The sequence below is a fragment of the Hordeum vulgare genome, chromosome 2H, assembly GCF_904849725.1.
Source record: "Hordeum vulgare subsp. vulgare chromosome 2H, MorexV3_pseudomolecules_assembly, whole genome shotgun sequence".
NCBI classification, from domain to species: Eukaryota; Viridiplantae; Streptophyta; class Magnoliopsida; order Poales; family Poaceae; genus Hordeum; species Hordeum vulgare.
In genome coordinates, this window is record NC_058519.1 from 629,090,254 (window position 1) to 629,105,574 (window position 15,321).

At 45.8% G+C, this 15,321-nt stretch overlaps 2 protein-coding genes across 2 annotated transcripts; both read left to right on the plus strand.

Moving 5' to 3' along the window:
- Positions 1-267: 267 nt before the first annotated feature.
- On the plus strand, positions 268-1,302 carry LOC123428838 (RING-H2 finger protein ATL43-like). The gene has a single exon (XM_045112963.1). It carries the CDS (start codon positions 268-270, stop codon positions 850-852), a length of 585 nt encoding a protein of 194 aa, XP_044968898.1. The 3' UTR covers positions 853-1,302.
- A 5,367-nt stretch (positions 1,303-6,669) lies between these two features.
- Positions 6,670-7,353, plus strand: LOC123430982. The gene has a single exon (XM_045114804.1). The coding sequence runs from the start codon at positions 6,756-6,758 to the stop codon at positions 7,245-7,247; it is 492 nt and encodes a 163-aa protein (XP_044970739.1). The 5' UTR covers positions 6,670-6,755; the 3' UTR covers positions 7,248-7,353.
- The last annotated feature ends 7,968 nt before the right edge of the window (positions 7,354-15,321 follow it).

The following is a 15,321-nucleotide window of genomic DNA, read 5'->3' on the forward strand; positions in this document are numbered from 1 at the left end:
CTGGGATGCTTTTTTTTTTTTTGCGTGGCAGACGATATACCAATTGGTCACACCATTTCACAATTCAAATTCCAGAAGGAAGTACCGAAAATTAGCTCGATCAAAGAATAGGTTTCCTCTATTTTTAAGATGCCGGCTGACCTCCACTGCTGGCGCCTCGAGCACGCACGGCCTGCACCACTCGTACGCCGTGCCACCGGCCATGGAACCTTTCCTTTTCCTTCCAATGGTTTGACTTAAGGGGGCGCCAACCATGACCGAGAGGAGATGATGCTGTCGTCGGCGTACTCCACGCCGGCCGCCGACGAGTTGGGAGGGCCGCCCCCGCTGCCGCCGCCGCCGGGCGCGGACGTGTCCGTCATCGTGGGCGCGCTCACCGGCGTCCTCCTGGGTCTCTTCCTCTTCCTCATCTACGCCAAGCACTGCAGGCAACGCGGCCGCGGCGGCGCCCGCGGCGCGGCCGGCGGCCTGGGCCTCGGGTTCCGGGCGTCGTCGACGTGCGACCGGTGCCGCTCCGGCGTCAGCCTCTCGGTCGTCGACGCGCTCCCGGTGGTCAGGTTCGGGGACATGGGCGGGGCCGCGGCGGCCGCGCAGCCGGAGTGCGCGGTGTGCCTGGGCACGTTCGACCCGGCGGCCGACGAGCTGCTCCGCGTGCTGCCCAAGTGCCGCCACGCGTTCCACGCGGACTGCGTCGACACGTGGCTGGAGGCGCACTCGACGTGCCCGGTCTGCCGCCGCCGCGTCGGCAAGGAGGACGCGTTCGCCGTCATCCCCGAGCTGGAGGCCGCCGACGCGGACTGGTATCCGGCCCGCGAGGCGGAGATGCAGATCGTGGTGCGCCGGCCGGCGTGACGTCATGAACAACCGAGGGAGCGGCAATCGACGGATGCATTTTCCGGGTCACCATGCATGAGAGATCGCACGGCGCGGCAAGGAGGACGCCCTCGCCGTGATCATCGAGCCGGACGCCGGTGATGCTGAGCTGCAGATCGTGGTGCACCGACCGGCGTGACTGGCCGAGGGACGGTGGTTTGCTACAGACGGTTTGGCAGCCGTCACGGCGCGGTCTAGCTGACGGCCGTCATTCGTTCGTGATCTTGCTTCGTCGCTCGCTCGGAATGTCGCCGGCCGGCCTTTTGGTAGCGTCGAGACGTGGCTGGAGGGCGTGCACCGTCCGCATGTAAAGTGTACAACACGTGCGTATAGTTTTGGAGTTGTCACGTGACATATAGGAACCCCTTAAAAATATCCACGTAGTTTTTTTACATCGTTGTGCACGTAGGTTAGTAACAAGAACTGGTGCAAAGGCCACGCGAAGCGTTTTCCTCCGCTGGAGGCGATAAAAAATGCTAGAGTTACAGAAGATTTCTACAGATTTTAATGGACTAATCCTTTTCTCCTCACTAATCACGTCATCCCTGATTTTCAGGACGGGCCCGCTTCATCCTAGACCAATCAACATAGTCCATCTCTGCTTAGTCTGTAAACATCGTGTAACATGTCCGTAGTTGTAGCATTACTGGGAGGCGATACCCAACGCGATTAGGGTTTAGCCGGCCCGCCGCCGGCCGCCTCCGTGGCGTATGCAATGTAGTTTACATAGTTATTTAGAAGATGCTAGCGTCAAGGCTGAAAGTTTTACTATCGGACATTATTTCTCAAACTTAAAGCGGGTCTGTCCCTCGACGAATCATAACTAACAATGTAATTGTGGCATATGAATGCTTACACACAATGAAGAAGAAGGGTAAAGTGGGGACATGTGCGGTAAAACTTGATATGCATAAGGCTTATGATAGAGTCGAGTGAGTATTTCTATAGACAATGTTGAACAAACTTGGCTTTGCAAGCATATGAGTTCAGATGATTATGGCATGTGTCACGTCTGTGGAGTATAAGGTGAGATTTAATTTGAATGAGACCTCACCATTTGCACCCACTAGGGGTCTTTGACAAGGAGACCCATTCTCTTCATATTTATTCTTATTGGGCTGTCAGCTCTAATTTCACACGAGGAAGCCGCGGGTAATTTGATTGGAGTTCAGGTGTGTCGTGATTCTTCCATCATTTAACATTTTTTATTTGCTGACTATTCTCTTGTATTGATGAGAGCATACACTCAAAATGCCCAGACTCTTAGATCAATACTAGATGATTATTGTTCGGCGTCGGGACAACTCATGAGTGAAGCGAAGTGCTCAATATTTTTTAGCCCGAATACTGATGTCGAAATCAAGGCACAAGTGTGTCACATACTAAACATGATGACCGAATTCCTCTCTGAAAAATATCCGGACCTTCCAGCCATGATCGGTGTGGAAAGAGTGACATATTTTCAGCACTTGATTGAAAGGATCCAAATCATGGTAAACGGTTGGATGGAGAGAACCTTATCTTTTGGTGGAAAAGAAGCCCTTCTCAAGGTAGTGATCCAAGCCATCCCAACATATGCGATGAGTGTGTTCAAATTCTCAAAGAAAATTTGTAAGGGGATCACTGATGCAATCTCGCATTGTTGGTGGGGAGACGAGGAAAAGCACAAGAGAATGCATTGGTTCGCTTGGTGAAAGATGTGTGTCCCAAGGAGAAAGGAGGTATGGGTTTCCGAGACATTCATAGTTTTAACTTGGCTATGTTAGCCAAGCAATGTTAGAGGTTGGTGGAAAATTTTGAATCATTATGTGCTAGATTGATGAGAGCCAAATATTATCCCAACGGGGACATTATGAATTGTGAGCTCAAGAAAGCATCGTCTTTCGTTTGGCAGAGTATTTGGGTGGGATCTCAGACTTTCAAGAAGGGCGGGATCTCAGATTTTCAAGAAGGGCTGCATTTGAAGGGTAGGGGATGGAGCAAAGATTAATATTTGGGATGACTGTTGGATACCTAATAGTGCTTCAAGGAAAGTGATCACTGTTCGTGGTACCCATCTAATCTCGAAAGTCAACGGTCTCATTGTCCCATCTTCGGACGAGTGGGATGAACAAACTTATTAGAGACACATTTTGGCACATAAATGCAGAGCACAAAGTTATCAGAATCACAACTCAAGTCTTAGAATCTTAAGATCTTACAATCCAAACTATCCCTTCCGATTTTATGATTTTGCTCATAGAATCTAAGTTTCTAAGATCCTGGTAGTTATGATTCTACAACTCTCGATCCTATCGACGGAGCTCCGATCCGATTCAGAATCGCGACTCTTACAACTTTGGCAGAGCGCATTATGCAAATTTCCCTACATCAACAGGCTACAAAGGATTATATTGCGTGCCACCTGACAAAGACTGGTATTTTCTCAGTAAGATCAGCCTACTATAAACAGTGGGAAGATACATACATTACAAATGGCTCCTCGAGCAGCCACCGGAGTGGCTGTGCAATACATCCGGTGTGGAAGAAGTTATGGGGCCTCAAACCGTTGGGAAAGATAAACATATTTATTTGGAGATGCTTATACAATGCAATACCATGCTTTAGTGTATTAGCAAATCGTCACATCGGTACTGTCTATCAATGCCCTACTTATAAGGGAGATGTTGAGGATGTCATTGTTTAAATGCAGCAGAGCTCGTGCAGTATGGGAAGCACTTGGGATTGCACATGAAGTAACAGAGGCAAGTAATGTTGATCGGCTTGGTGCTACAGTCCTCGAATGCATTCTGTGCGACCCCTCGTTTCAGCGGACTTACTTTGATCTGATTATGATGCCGGAGTTGATTGCTGCAACCTGCTAGTATCTATGGTGGCAGAGGAGACAATTTGTGCGGGGCGAAGAGCTGGCTTCTCGAGCGAGAACTGCACTGGCTATGCATGCGTTAACTCTGAATTTTGTGTGTGCATCTCGAAAGCCTCTCTTGTACATTGCATGTTCTAGTGGGGCTTTCTCAAATCCAAAAGAAACATAGTCTGGTCAAGTTTGATGTTCCACGCCCGAAGGTCTTGCCGTCGTCCATACAAGACTTTGTGTAGCTTCGATTACTTGTGCTCTTCTCCCTCTTTGATGAAGCTCGGTAGCTGATTCACACACACATCTCCTTCCATCTCACGGTGCAAAAACGTGGATTTTACATCCATGTGATCTATGTTTCATGATTCTTGAGCCGCGAGAGAGATGAGTAATCTCACCGATTCCATCCGTGCAATGGGAACGAACACTTCTTTGAAGCCCACACCTTCATCTTGCATGTCCTCTTTGACCACTAGTTTTGCCTTGTGCTTCATGCAATTTCCTTCAGCTTCTTTCTTGATCGTAAATTCCCACTTGAGATCCATGGCTTTTTCATTGTTCGGAAGATCCACGAGCTCCCATGCATTGTTATTGTGGATCGACCTCCACTTTTCTTTCATAGGATGACGCCAACACTCCTTCGTATTTGCGTCTTCAAATCTCGCCGGTTCCTCGACGTCTGCAGCACACCGTCGCCCACTCCCTCTGACCATTCCCGGGTCAATTGTCCGAAGAGATTTGTCCGGATGTATGTCGAACACCAGTTGTAGACATTTGGGTGTAGATGATGATGCCCTGTCCTTCAGTACAGTCACAGCAAAAAGAATCTCTTGTACTGCATACAATTTTGCTGGTGCAGCCGGGGTCTCTTCCAGCATACCTTCACGGCAAGGGCTACTGGAAGTCCCAACACCATATCTTCCTTGCTGATCCTTAGGGACAATACCTTTTTCGCTGCAAACCGACTTGCTGCTTGCTGGGCACTTCTGCCTTTTTTTCTTTTCTGGACATGTAGCACCTTTTAGTCCATCAACTAGGCCTCCACTTAGCGACGTGCTTCCTTGAACAAGGGTGTTGGCTGCTAAAACTTGTGCAGCTTCATGAAAATGCACATGTGCCCCATCCTCGTGCAAATGCCGCTTGCAGCACCACGCGTGTTGCTCACTGGCTCGACCAACGCAGCCAACTGAGATGACGCATCACGCGTCGCGTTGTTGCTTCTTGGTGCATCACCGTTGCTTCCTTTCGGCACAGTAGCTATCACCCCTCGTACATACGCACCTATATGAGCACCTGGACTGTCCACAGCGACAACCGTACATGGAGCTTCATGCCTCGTGTCTTGGACTTCTAACGCCACCTCTTCGTCAATTACTCGATAGCGTGACATGGCTGGTGCATACGTGTCTACTTTAACATCAGCATACTTTGATTAATGATCTTCAGACGTCATGTACGTCGAACTGACATTCGTGTCCATAGCATCGACACAAATTTCAAAATTCTGCCTCGCATCAATAGCTTCGACACGAATTTTGGAATCACCCCTCATGTTTGTAACAAGGCCGCTTCTCCACGGCCGAGCGCATGCAACGAGCGTAAAAGGACTTCGTCGTGATTGCATCGGCAGGAGGGGTCTGTCGTCGTTCGTCGTCGGTCATCGTCTGTCGTCGGAAAGTACTCGACGTCGGGAGTGGGCCAACACATCTCGAAAGCCAAAGAGTGAACCGAGACTACATAGATGGCCGGTCGCCTTGTCTTGCCGAAAGATTTTAATTGTTGATGCTTCCTTCCAAGTAGGCACCTACTCACCTCACGTGGATGTGGAGCGGTGGTCCGGGACTATGGAGGAAGATTCACTGCAGTGGCTACTGCCAATCTAGTGCAGGTTGCGGATGTAGTTTTAGCAGAAGTGGCGTCACTTCGCGAAGGGCTAAAACCAGTGCATAATCTGGGCATCAACAACGTCTTGGTGAAGATGGACAATATTATTGTCGTGGAGGCCATCTGCTCAAATGAATGTCACTCTATGGTGGCATGACCGATTCTTGATGAATGTAGGGCCTTACTTCGAGATTTAGGGAAGGTAACTTTGGAGCATTATCGAGAATCAAATGTTGTGGCTCATGAGCTAGCTAGTTGGGGACTTGCAAACTCTCAATCCTTGTGGGTGGATGCACCCCCAAATTTTATTGTAAAATTCTTAGGAGATGATGTAAGTCTTATTGAGTAATAAAGCTAGTCTTCAAGGCCTTTCCCTAAAAAAAATAACTCGTGCAAATAAAGAGGTTACTCGAGACAGTTTTTTTGGATAAACGGGCCCGCCGGCCGAAGTGATGTGCCGGTCGTACACATGACATCCGATCAATGGGAAATACACTTTGGTTCCTGGTTATATATGCATCCTATATAATATTTTTTAATAACTAGTTAAAAATTCAAAATAGTTCTAAAGTATTTTTGGATTAAACTTGACTTTTTTTGCACCGGTATATACATTTTCAAGGAAAAAGAGTCAACATTGACTTCTCGACAAAAAATACTAATTTTATTTGCTATTATAGGTCACTGTTCACGTTATTTTAGCCGAAAATTTGTTTTTTTTTCAAAAGTCAAAGTGTATTTTTTTTTTTGGAATTTTTCTTACAAGTATAATGGAAGGTTAAGTTTGTTTTAAAATATTTTCATAATTTTTGAACTTTTTGTTGAATTGCTATTTTTTTACATATAGGATGTATATACACTCATGTTTCAAAAGTTCCCCTCCTCCGATCAACTACAATCTTACGACTAGAGGGAGCTCCCGCAAGTGCAAGATTATGGTAGGACCCATCCACCGCTCAAATCTCTTCCACAACCGCTCATTCCTCATGTTCTTTCTTCATCCGTGGCCATAGTCAACATCCACCCCCTCTTCTCGGCAACATACATTCGGCACGCAGGCGAGGACTCAAAGAGCGATGGCTGCATCGCGCGCTCGTGACTCCCCCTAGTGCTCGCGTGGGGGCTGCTCAGGGGCGCTCCTATGATGACCAGTGGTCGATCTATTCCATATCTGGCCGCCGGTGCCTCGGGCAGCGTGGGGCTACCCTTCGGTGGTTGGTGTGTCATGGTCGGCAGGGATGGCGGTAGCTTGACCAGATCGGTCGGCGGCGGTGCGGCCAGATCTGCGCCTAGGTGTGGGCCATGGTGCTTGGACTGCGGTCGACGCGGTGGCGGGTGCGACACGTCGGCAGCTGGGCGGATTCGCATGGATTCTAGCCTTGTTGGGTCTATTACAGTGCGGGCAACTCCGAGGGAAACCTTAGATCTCCTTGAGATCGAGCGATGGTGGTGCTTTTGCGTTGCAGCCCCTCTTCAGGACGTCGTTTTGGAATTTGCTCCGGTTGAAGGGACCAATGATGCCGACGGCGCACGCGCGGTGGCGCAAATGCCGATGAAAATCACGCCGACTATGGTCATGGTGGACGATGGTGACGTCTTTGATGTCGCTCGCTTGTCGAGGCATCGTTGTTGATTTTGCGTCATCAGGCTCGGGATGCTTTGGGGGAAAACCCTAGATCTGGGTCTTCCGGATCAAATGATGATGGCGTTCGTAGTATCGTTTTTTTCCTCTTGGGGGCATCCACTAGTAGAAAACGAGCCTTTGGCCTGGACCATTTAGTCCCGGCCTGCCTCTGGGCCGGGACTAAAGGCCCGGCCACATCGCCCCAATTCTCAATGCCTCCCTCGAGGCTTTAGTCCCGGCCCGTAAGGAGCCTATAGTCCCGGTTCGTGTCACAAACCGGGACTAAAGGGCTACGCGGCGGGCAGTGGTGGTGGCAACTGTTCGTATCCCCCTTTAGTCCCGGTTGGTGGCTCAACCCGGGACTAAAGGACTAACACGTGGCCTGCCGTAGTGGGGCGACCGTTGGTATACCTCTTTAGTCCCGGTTGGTGGTTGAACCCGGGACTAAAAGCCTAACACGTGGTCTGCCGTAGTGGTGGCAACCGTTTGGTATACCTCTTTAGTCCCGGTTGGTGGCTCAAACCGGGATTAAAGACCCAAACGGTTTGCATCCCGCGTCGTTTCGGGCGATGAAAAGCACGAACCGAAGCGTACAGTCGCCATTTCTCTGTTCTTCTTCTCTCTCGCGTCGCCCTCTCTGTTCTTCTCCTCTCTTCTCCCCTTCTCTTCTTCCACCATGCCAACTACCTTTCATGAGGTGGTCGCGCATGGCACGACCAAGCTCCGTGTCGTGTACACGAACCTGAGCACGGAGGTGCCGTTTTTCCTTCAACAGTTAAAGGAACGATGGTTTAACCACACACCGGATCATGAGAAGTTCTTCGGGCTTGATCTGGAGTACACGGCCGATCAACGCGGTGTTGCCGTCATCCAAATATGCTTCGCAAGCCATGTCTTGATCTTCCAATGGGGGAGGTAAGTTTTGAGGCTTTCTTTGATCCAAGATAATGACATTGTATAAGTTTATTTGTTTCTATCATAGTTGGTTCCCTTCAAATAGTTGTAGTGAAACAATTTTGATTAGTTGAAGGGGAGCACAATCTAATTGGAATACTGTTCCATAATCTGAAAAATCGTATTAGAATCAACTAGTGTTTAATATGTTCCATTGGAATCATAGTTGGTTCCCTTCAAATAGTTGTACTGAAACAATTTTGATTACTTGAAGGGGAGCACAATCTAATTGGAATAGTGTTCCATAATCTGAAAAATCGTATTAGAATCAACTAGTGTTTAATATGTTCCATTGGAATCATAGTTGGTTCCCTTCAAATAGTTGTAGTGAAACAATTTTGATTACTTGAAGGGGAGCACAATCTGATTGGAATAGTCTTCCATAATCTGAAAAATCGTATTAGAATCAACTAGTGTTTAATATGTTCCATTGGAATCATAGTTGGTTCCCTTCAAATAGTTGTAGTGAAACAATTTTGATTAGTTGAAGGGGAACACAATCTGATTGGAATAGTGTTCCATAATCTGAAAAATCGTATTAGAATCAACTAGTGTTTAATATGTTCCATTGGAATCATAGTTGGTTCGCTTCAAATAGTTGTAGTGATCTCTCTAGGTTCCATTGCATATGTTCTATTTGAATCCTAAAGATAAGTTTCTCTTTAGTTGTAGTGAAACATGTTTCCTTATTGCAGCAGTATGTAACATTTGTTCCATTCTAATTTGTTTCTGTTGCAGGAGTGACAAGCATTGTCCTGGACTCATGGAGTTCCTTCGCAGCGGCGTCACTTTTGCTTCCGTTGACATAAGGAACGACAGGCTGAAGATGAGGCACAACTTCGGTATTGAGATACCAGCTCGTTGCCTCGTTGATCTCCAAACAATATTCATGCTTCGACATGACAGGACTTCGATGGCTTATATGGCAGTTGCCTTGATCGACGAGTCATATGGTGATATGAAGACCAGTTTCCCAAAGTATCAACACAAACTTTGGGAGAAGGGCCCACTTGATGATATCAACATTCACTATGCAGCAAAAGATGCATACGTTTCATACGAGTTGTACCGCAAGATTCGAGTCGTCAACTATGGCCAGCGTCACCTCGAGGAACGTGGACATTCTGATTTAGATGATTCAGACGAGTAGTGTTTTGAACGTCTAACACTTGTATATATATCTATGGTAGCTATTATTATGTACTATTTGGGCTAGTATCATGTACTTCTTGGACCAATTTATATATGTCTAGTTTCTGTTTGTGCCATTATAGTTTCCAAATTTGAATGGTTTAGCCCTTTCTAACTTCATTTGCTACTTTTGAATGGTTTAGCCCTTTCTAACTTCATGGTATCATGCATTTCGACCACATATATATACAAAAATTCTTCAGTTCAAATAAGTTCAGTGCTTTTCAATTTCAGTGTCAACTAGCTCAAAAAAATAAGTAAATGCACGAAATATACCAAATGAAGTCAGAAATTGTTGAAATTTTGTGATGTGCCTTTGAATGGTGCATTTTGAACACACAAAAAGTATGGAGTTCAAATAAGTTAAAAAAATGAAATCCCTTTGTAAGAGATGAGTACTCGTTCGAAACCCTGCTACTTCGAGAGAGATTGTCAGTTTTGTACACGAAGTGCATCCAGTTTTTGTCGTAGCCCTCTCAACTTTTTAACACATGCTATGTGGGTGAAATGATGATAGCATGCCAACTTTCTGTTGGGGAACGTCGCATGGGAAACAAAAATTTTCCTACGCGCACGAAGACCTATCATGGTGATGTCCATCTACGAGAGGGGATGAGTGATCTACGTACCCTTGTAGACCGTACAGCAGAAGCGTTAGAGAACGCGGTTGATGTAGTGGAACGTCCTCACGTCCCTCGATCCGCCCCGCGAACAATCCCGCGATCAGTCCCACGATCTAGTACCGAACGGACGGCACCTCCGCGTTCAGCACACGTACAGCTCGACGATGATCTCGGCCTTCTTGATCCAGCAAGAGAGATGGAGAGGTAGAAGAGTTCTCCGGCAGCGTGACGGCGCTCCGGAGGTTGGTCATGACCTTGTCTCAGCAGGGCTCCGCCCGAGCTCCGCAGAAACGCGATCTAGAGGAAAAACCATGGAGGTATGTGGTTGGGCTGCCGTGGAAAAGTCATCTCAAATCAGCCCTAAAACCTCCGTATATATAGGTGGGAGGGAGGGGGCCTTGCCTTGGGGCTCAAGGAGCCCCAAGGGGGTCGGCCGAGTCCAAGGGGGAGGACTCTCCCCCCAAACCGAGTTGGACTACGTTTGGTGGGAGGGAGTCCCCCTTCCTTCCCACCTCCTCCTTTTTTTTTCTTTCTCTCTTGATTTTCTTCTCCTTGGCGCATAGGGCACTTGTGGGCTGTCCCACCAGCCCACTAAGGGCTGGTGTGTCTCCCCAAAGGCCTATGGGCTTCCCCGGGGTGGGTTGCCCCCCCGGTGAACTCCCGGAACCCATTCGTCATTCCCGCTACATTCCCGGTAACTTCCGAAAACCTTCCGGTAATCAAATGAGGTCATCCTATATATCAATCTTCGTTTCCGGACCATTCCGGAAACCCTCGTGACGTCCGTGATCTCATCCGGGACTCCGAACAACATTCGGTAACCAACCATATAACTCTAATACGCATAAAACAACGTCGAACCTTAAGTGTGCAGACCCTGCGGGTTCGAGAACTATGTAGACATGACCCGAGAGACTCCTCGATCAATATCCAATAGCGGGACTGGATGCCCATATTGGATCCTACATATTCTACGAAGATCTTATCGTTTGAACCTCAGTGCCAAGGATTCGTATAATCCCGTATGTCATTCCCTTTGTCCTTCGGTATGTTACTTGCCCGAGATTCGATCGTCAGTATCCGTATACCTATTTCAATCTCGTTTACTCGCAAGTCTCTTTACTCGTTCCGTAATACAAGATCCCGCAACTTACACTAAGTTACATTGCTTGCAAGGCTTGTGTGTGATGTTGTATTACCGAGTGGGCACCGAGATACCTCTCCGTCACACGGAGTGACAAATCCCAGTCTCGATCCATACTAACTCAACGAATACCTTCGGAGATACCTGTAGAGCGTCTTTATAGTCACCCAGTTACGTTGTGACGTTTGATACACACAAAGCATTCCTCCGGTGTCCGTGAGTTATATGATCTCATGGTCATAGGAACAAATACTTGACACGCAGAAAACAGTAGCAACAAAATGACACGATCAACATGCTACGTCTATTAGTTTGGGTCTAGTCCATCACATGATTCTCCTAATGATGTGATCCCGTTATCAAGTGACAACACTTGCCTATGGCCAAGAAACCTTGACCATCTTTGATCAACGAGCTAGTCAACTAGAGGCTTACTAGGGACAGTGTTTTGTCTATGTATCCACACAAGTATTGTGTTTCCAATCAATACAATTATAGCATGGATAATAAACGATTATCATGAACTAAGAAATATAATAATAACTAATTTATTATTGCCTCTAGGGCATATTTCCAACAGTCTCCCACTTGCACTAGAGTCAATAATCTAGTTCACATCACCATGTGATTTCAACGAATCCAACACCCATATAGTTCTGGGGTCTGATCACGTCTTGCTCGTGAGAGAGGTATTAGTCAACGGTTCTGAAATTTTTCAGATCCGTGCGTTCTTTACAAATCTTTATGTCATCTTATAGATGCTGCTACTACGTGCTATTCGGGAATGCTCCAAATATCTACTCTACTATACGAATCCGTTTCACTACTCATAGTTATCCGGATTAGTGTCAAAGCTTGCATCGACGTAACCCTTTACGACGAACTCTTTAACCACCTCCATAATCGAGAAAAATTCCTTAGTCTATGTAGTTACTAAGGATAACTTTGACCGCTGATCAGTGATTCAATCCTGGATCACTCTGTGTACCTCTTAACAAACTTGCTGTAAGGCACACATCAGGTGCGGTACTCAGCATGGCATACTTTAGAGTCTATGGATAAGGCATAGAAGACGACCTTCGTCTATTCTCTTTATTCTGCCGTGGTCGGGTTTTGAGTCTTACTCAAATTCACACCTCACAACGCAACCAAGAACTCCTTCTTTGCTGATCTATTTTGAACTCTTTCAAAAACTTGTCAAGGCATGCATCTTGTTGAAACTTCTATTAAGCGCTTTCGATCTATCTCCATAGATCTTTGATGCTCAACGTTCAAGTAGCGTAATCCAGGCACTCCTTTGAAAACTTCTTTCAAACAACCTTGTATGCTTTACAGAAATTCTACATTACTTCTGATCCACAATATGTCAACCACATATACCTATCAGAAATTCTATAGTGCTCCCACTAACTTCTTTGGAAATACAAGTTTCTCATAAACCTTGTACAAACCCAAAATCTTTGATCATCTCATCAAAGTGTATATTCCAACTCCGAGATGCTTGCACCAGTCCATTGAAGGATCACTGGAGCTTGCATACTTGCTAATATCTTTAGGATCGACAAAACCTTCTGGTTGTATCACATACAATGTTTGCTCAAGGAAACCGTCGAGGAAACAATGTTTTGACATCCTATGTGCAATATTTCATAAATAATGCAGCAACTACTAACATAATTCCAACAGACTTTTAGCATCGCCATGAGTGAGAAAGTCTCATCATAGTCAACTGTTTGATCTTGTCGGAAACATCTTTGCGACAAGTTGAGCTTTTCTTAATAGTGACTTATCACCATCATCGTCTGTCTTCCTTTTAAAGATCCATCTTTACTCAATAGTCCTATGACCATCAAGTAGTTCTTCCAAAGTCTACACTTTGTTTTCATACATGGATCCTCTCTCGGATTTCATGGCTTCCAGCCATTTGTCGGAATCCGGGCCCACCATTGCTTTCTCCATAACTCGTAGGTTCATTGTTGCTCAACAACATGACCTCCAAGACAGGGTTACCGTACCACTCTGTAGTAGTACGCGACCTTGTCAACCTACGAGGCTTGTAGTAACTTGATTCGATGCTCGATGATCAACATCATCAGCTGTCACTTCAATTGGTGTAGGCGCCATAGGAACAACTTCCTACGCCCTGCTACACACTGGTTGAAGTGATGGTTCAATAACCTCATCAAGTTCTACCACCCTCCCACTCAATTCTTTCGAGAGAAACCTTTCCTCGAGAAAGGATCCGTTTCTAAACACTTTGCTTTTGGATCTGAGATAGGAGATGTACCCAACTGTTTTGGATATCCTATGAAGATGCATTTATCCGCTTTGGGTTCGAGCTTATCACACTGAAACTTTTTCACATAAGTGTCGAAACCCCAAACTTTCAAGAAACGACAGTTTAGATTTCTCTAAACCTCAGTCTATACTGTGTCATCTCAACGGAAATACGCGGTGCCCTATTTAAAGTGAGTGCGGTTGTCTCTAATGCATAACCCATTAACGATAGTGGTAATTTGATAAGAGACATCATAGTATGCACCATACCAAATAGTGCGTGGCTATGACGTTCAGACACATCATCACACTATGATGTTCCAGGTGGCATGAACTGCGAAACAATTTCCACATTGTCTTAACTGTGTACCAAAACTCGTAACTCAGATATTCATTTCTATGATCATATCGTAGACAGTTTATCCTCTTGTTACGACGAACTTCACTCCGAAACAGAATTGAACTTTTCAATATTTCAGACTTGTGATTCATTAAGTAAATACTCTAGTATCTACTCAAATCATCATTGAAGTGAGAACATAATGATATCCACTGCGTGCCTCATCACCCATTGGACTGCATACATCAAAATGTATCACTTCCAACAAGTTACTATCTTGTTTCATCTCAATGAAAACAAGGCCTTGCTCATGTGGTATGATTTGCATGTCACTTGTGATTCGAAATCAGGTGAGTACAAAGATCCATCAACATGGAGCCTCTTCATTCAATTTATACTAACATGACTCAAGCGGCAGTGCCACAAGTAAGTGGTACTATCATCATTAACTCGTATCTTTTGGCACCAATATCATGAACATGTGTAACACTACGATCGAGATTCAATAAACCATTGAAGGTGATTATTCAAGCAAATAGAGTAACCATTATTCTCTTTAAATGAATAATCGTATTGCAATAAACACGATCCAATCATGTTCATGCTTAACGCAAGCACCAAATAACGATTATTTAGGTTTAACACCAATCCCGATGGTAGAGGGAGCGTGCGACGTTTGATCATATCAACGTTGGAAACACTTCCAACACGTATCGTCACCTCGCCTTTAGCTAGTCTCCATTTATGCCATAGCTTTCATTTCGTGTTACTAATCACTTAGCAACCGAACCGGTATCCAATACCCTTATGCTACCAGGAGTACTAGTAAAGTACACATCAACATCATGTATATCAAATATATTTCTTTCGACTTTTGCCAGCCCACTTATCTACCAAGTATCTAGAGTTGCTCCGCCTTAGTGACTGTTCCCCTCATTACAGAAGCACTTAGTCTCGGTTTTGGGTTTAATCTTGGGTCTCTTCATTAGCGCAACAACTGTTTTGCCGTTTCACGAAGTATCCCTTCTAGCCCTCGCCTTTCTTGAAACTTAGTGGTTTTACTAACCATCAACTATTGATGCTCCTTCTTGATTTCTACTTTCGCAGTGTCAAACATTGCGAATCGCTCAAGGATCATTGTATCTATCCTTGATATGTTATAGTTCATCACGAAGCTCTCACAGCTTGGTGGCAGTGACTTTGGAGAACCATCACTATCTCATCTGGAAGATTAACTCCCACTTGATTCAAGTGATTGTCGTACTCAGACAATTTGAGCACACGCTCAACGATTGAGCCTTTCTCCTTTACTTTGTGGACAAAGAATCTTGTCGGAGGTCTTGTACCTCTTAACAAGGGCACAAGCATGAAATCACAATTTCATCTCTTTAGAACATCACTTATGTTCCGCCACGTTTCAAAACGTTTTCGGTGCCTTGCTTCTAAGCCATTAAGTATTTTGCACTGAACTATTGTGTAGTCATCAGAAACGTATATGTCGGATGTTCACAGCATCCACAGATGACGCTCGAGGTGCAGCACACCGAGTGGTGC

Coding starts and splice junctions, on each gene's coding strand:
- LOC123430982 (XM_045114804.1), top strand. CDS start 6,756: ATGATGACCAGTGGTCGATCTATTCCATATCTGGCCGCCGGTGCCTCG.
- LOC123428838 (XM_045112963.1), top strand. CDS start 268: ATGATGCTGTCGTCGGCGTACTCCACGCCGGCCGCCGACGAGTTGGGA.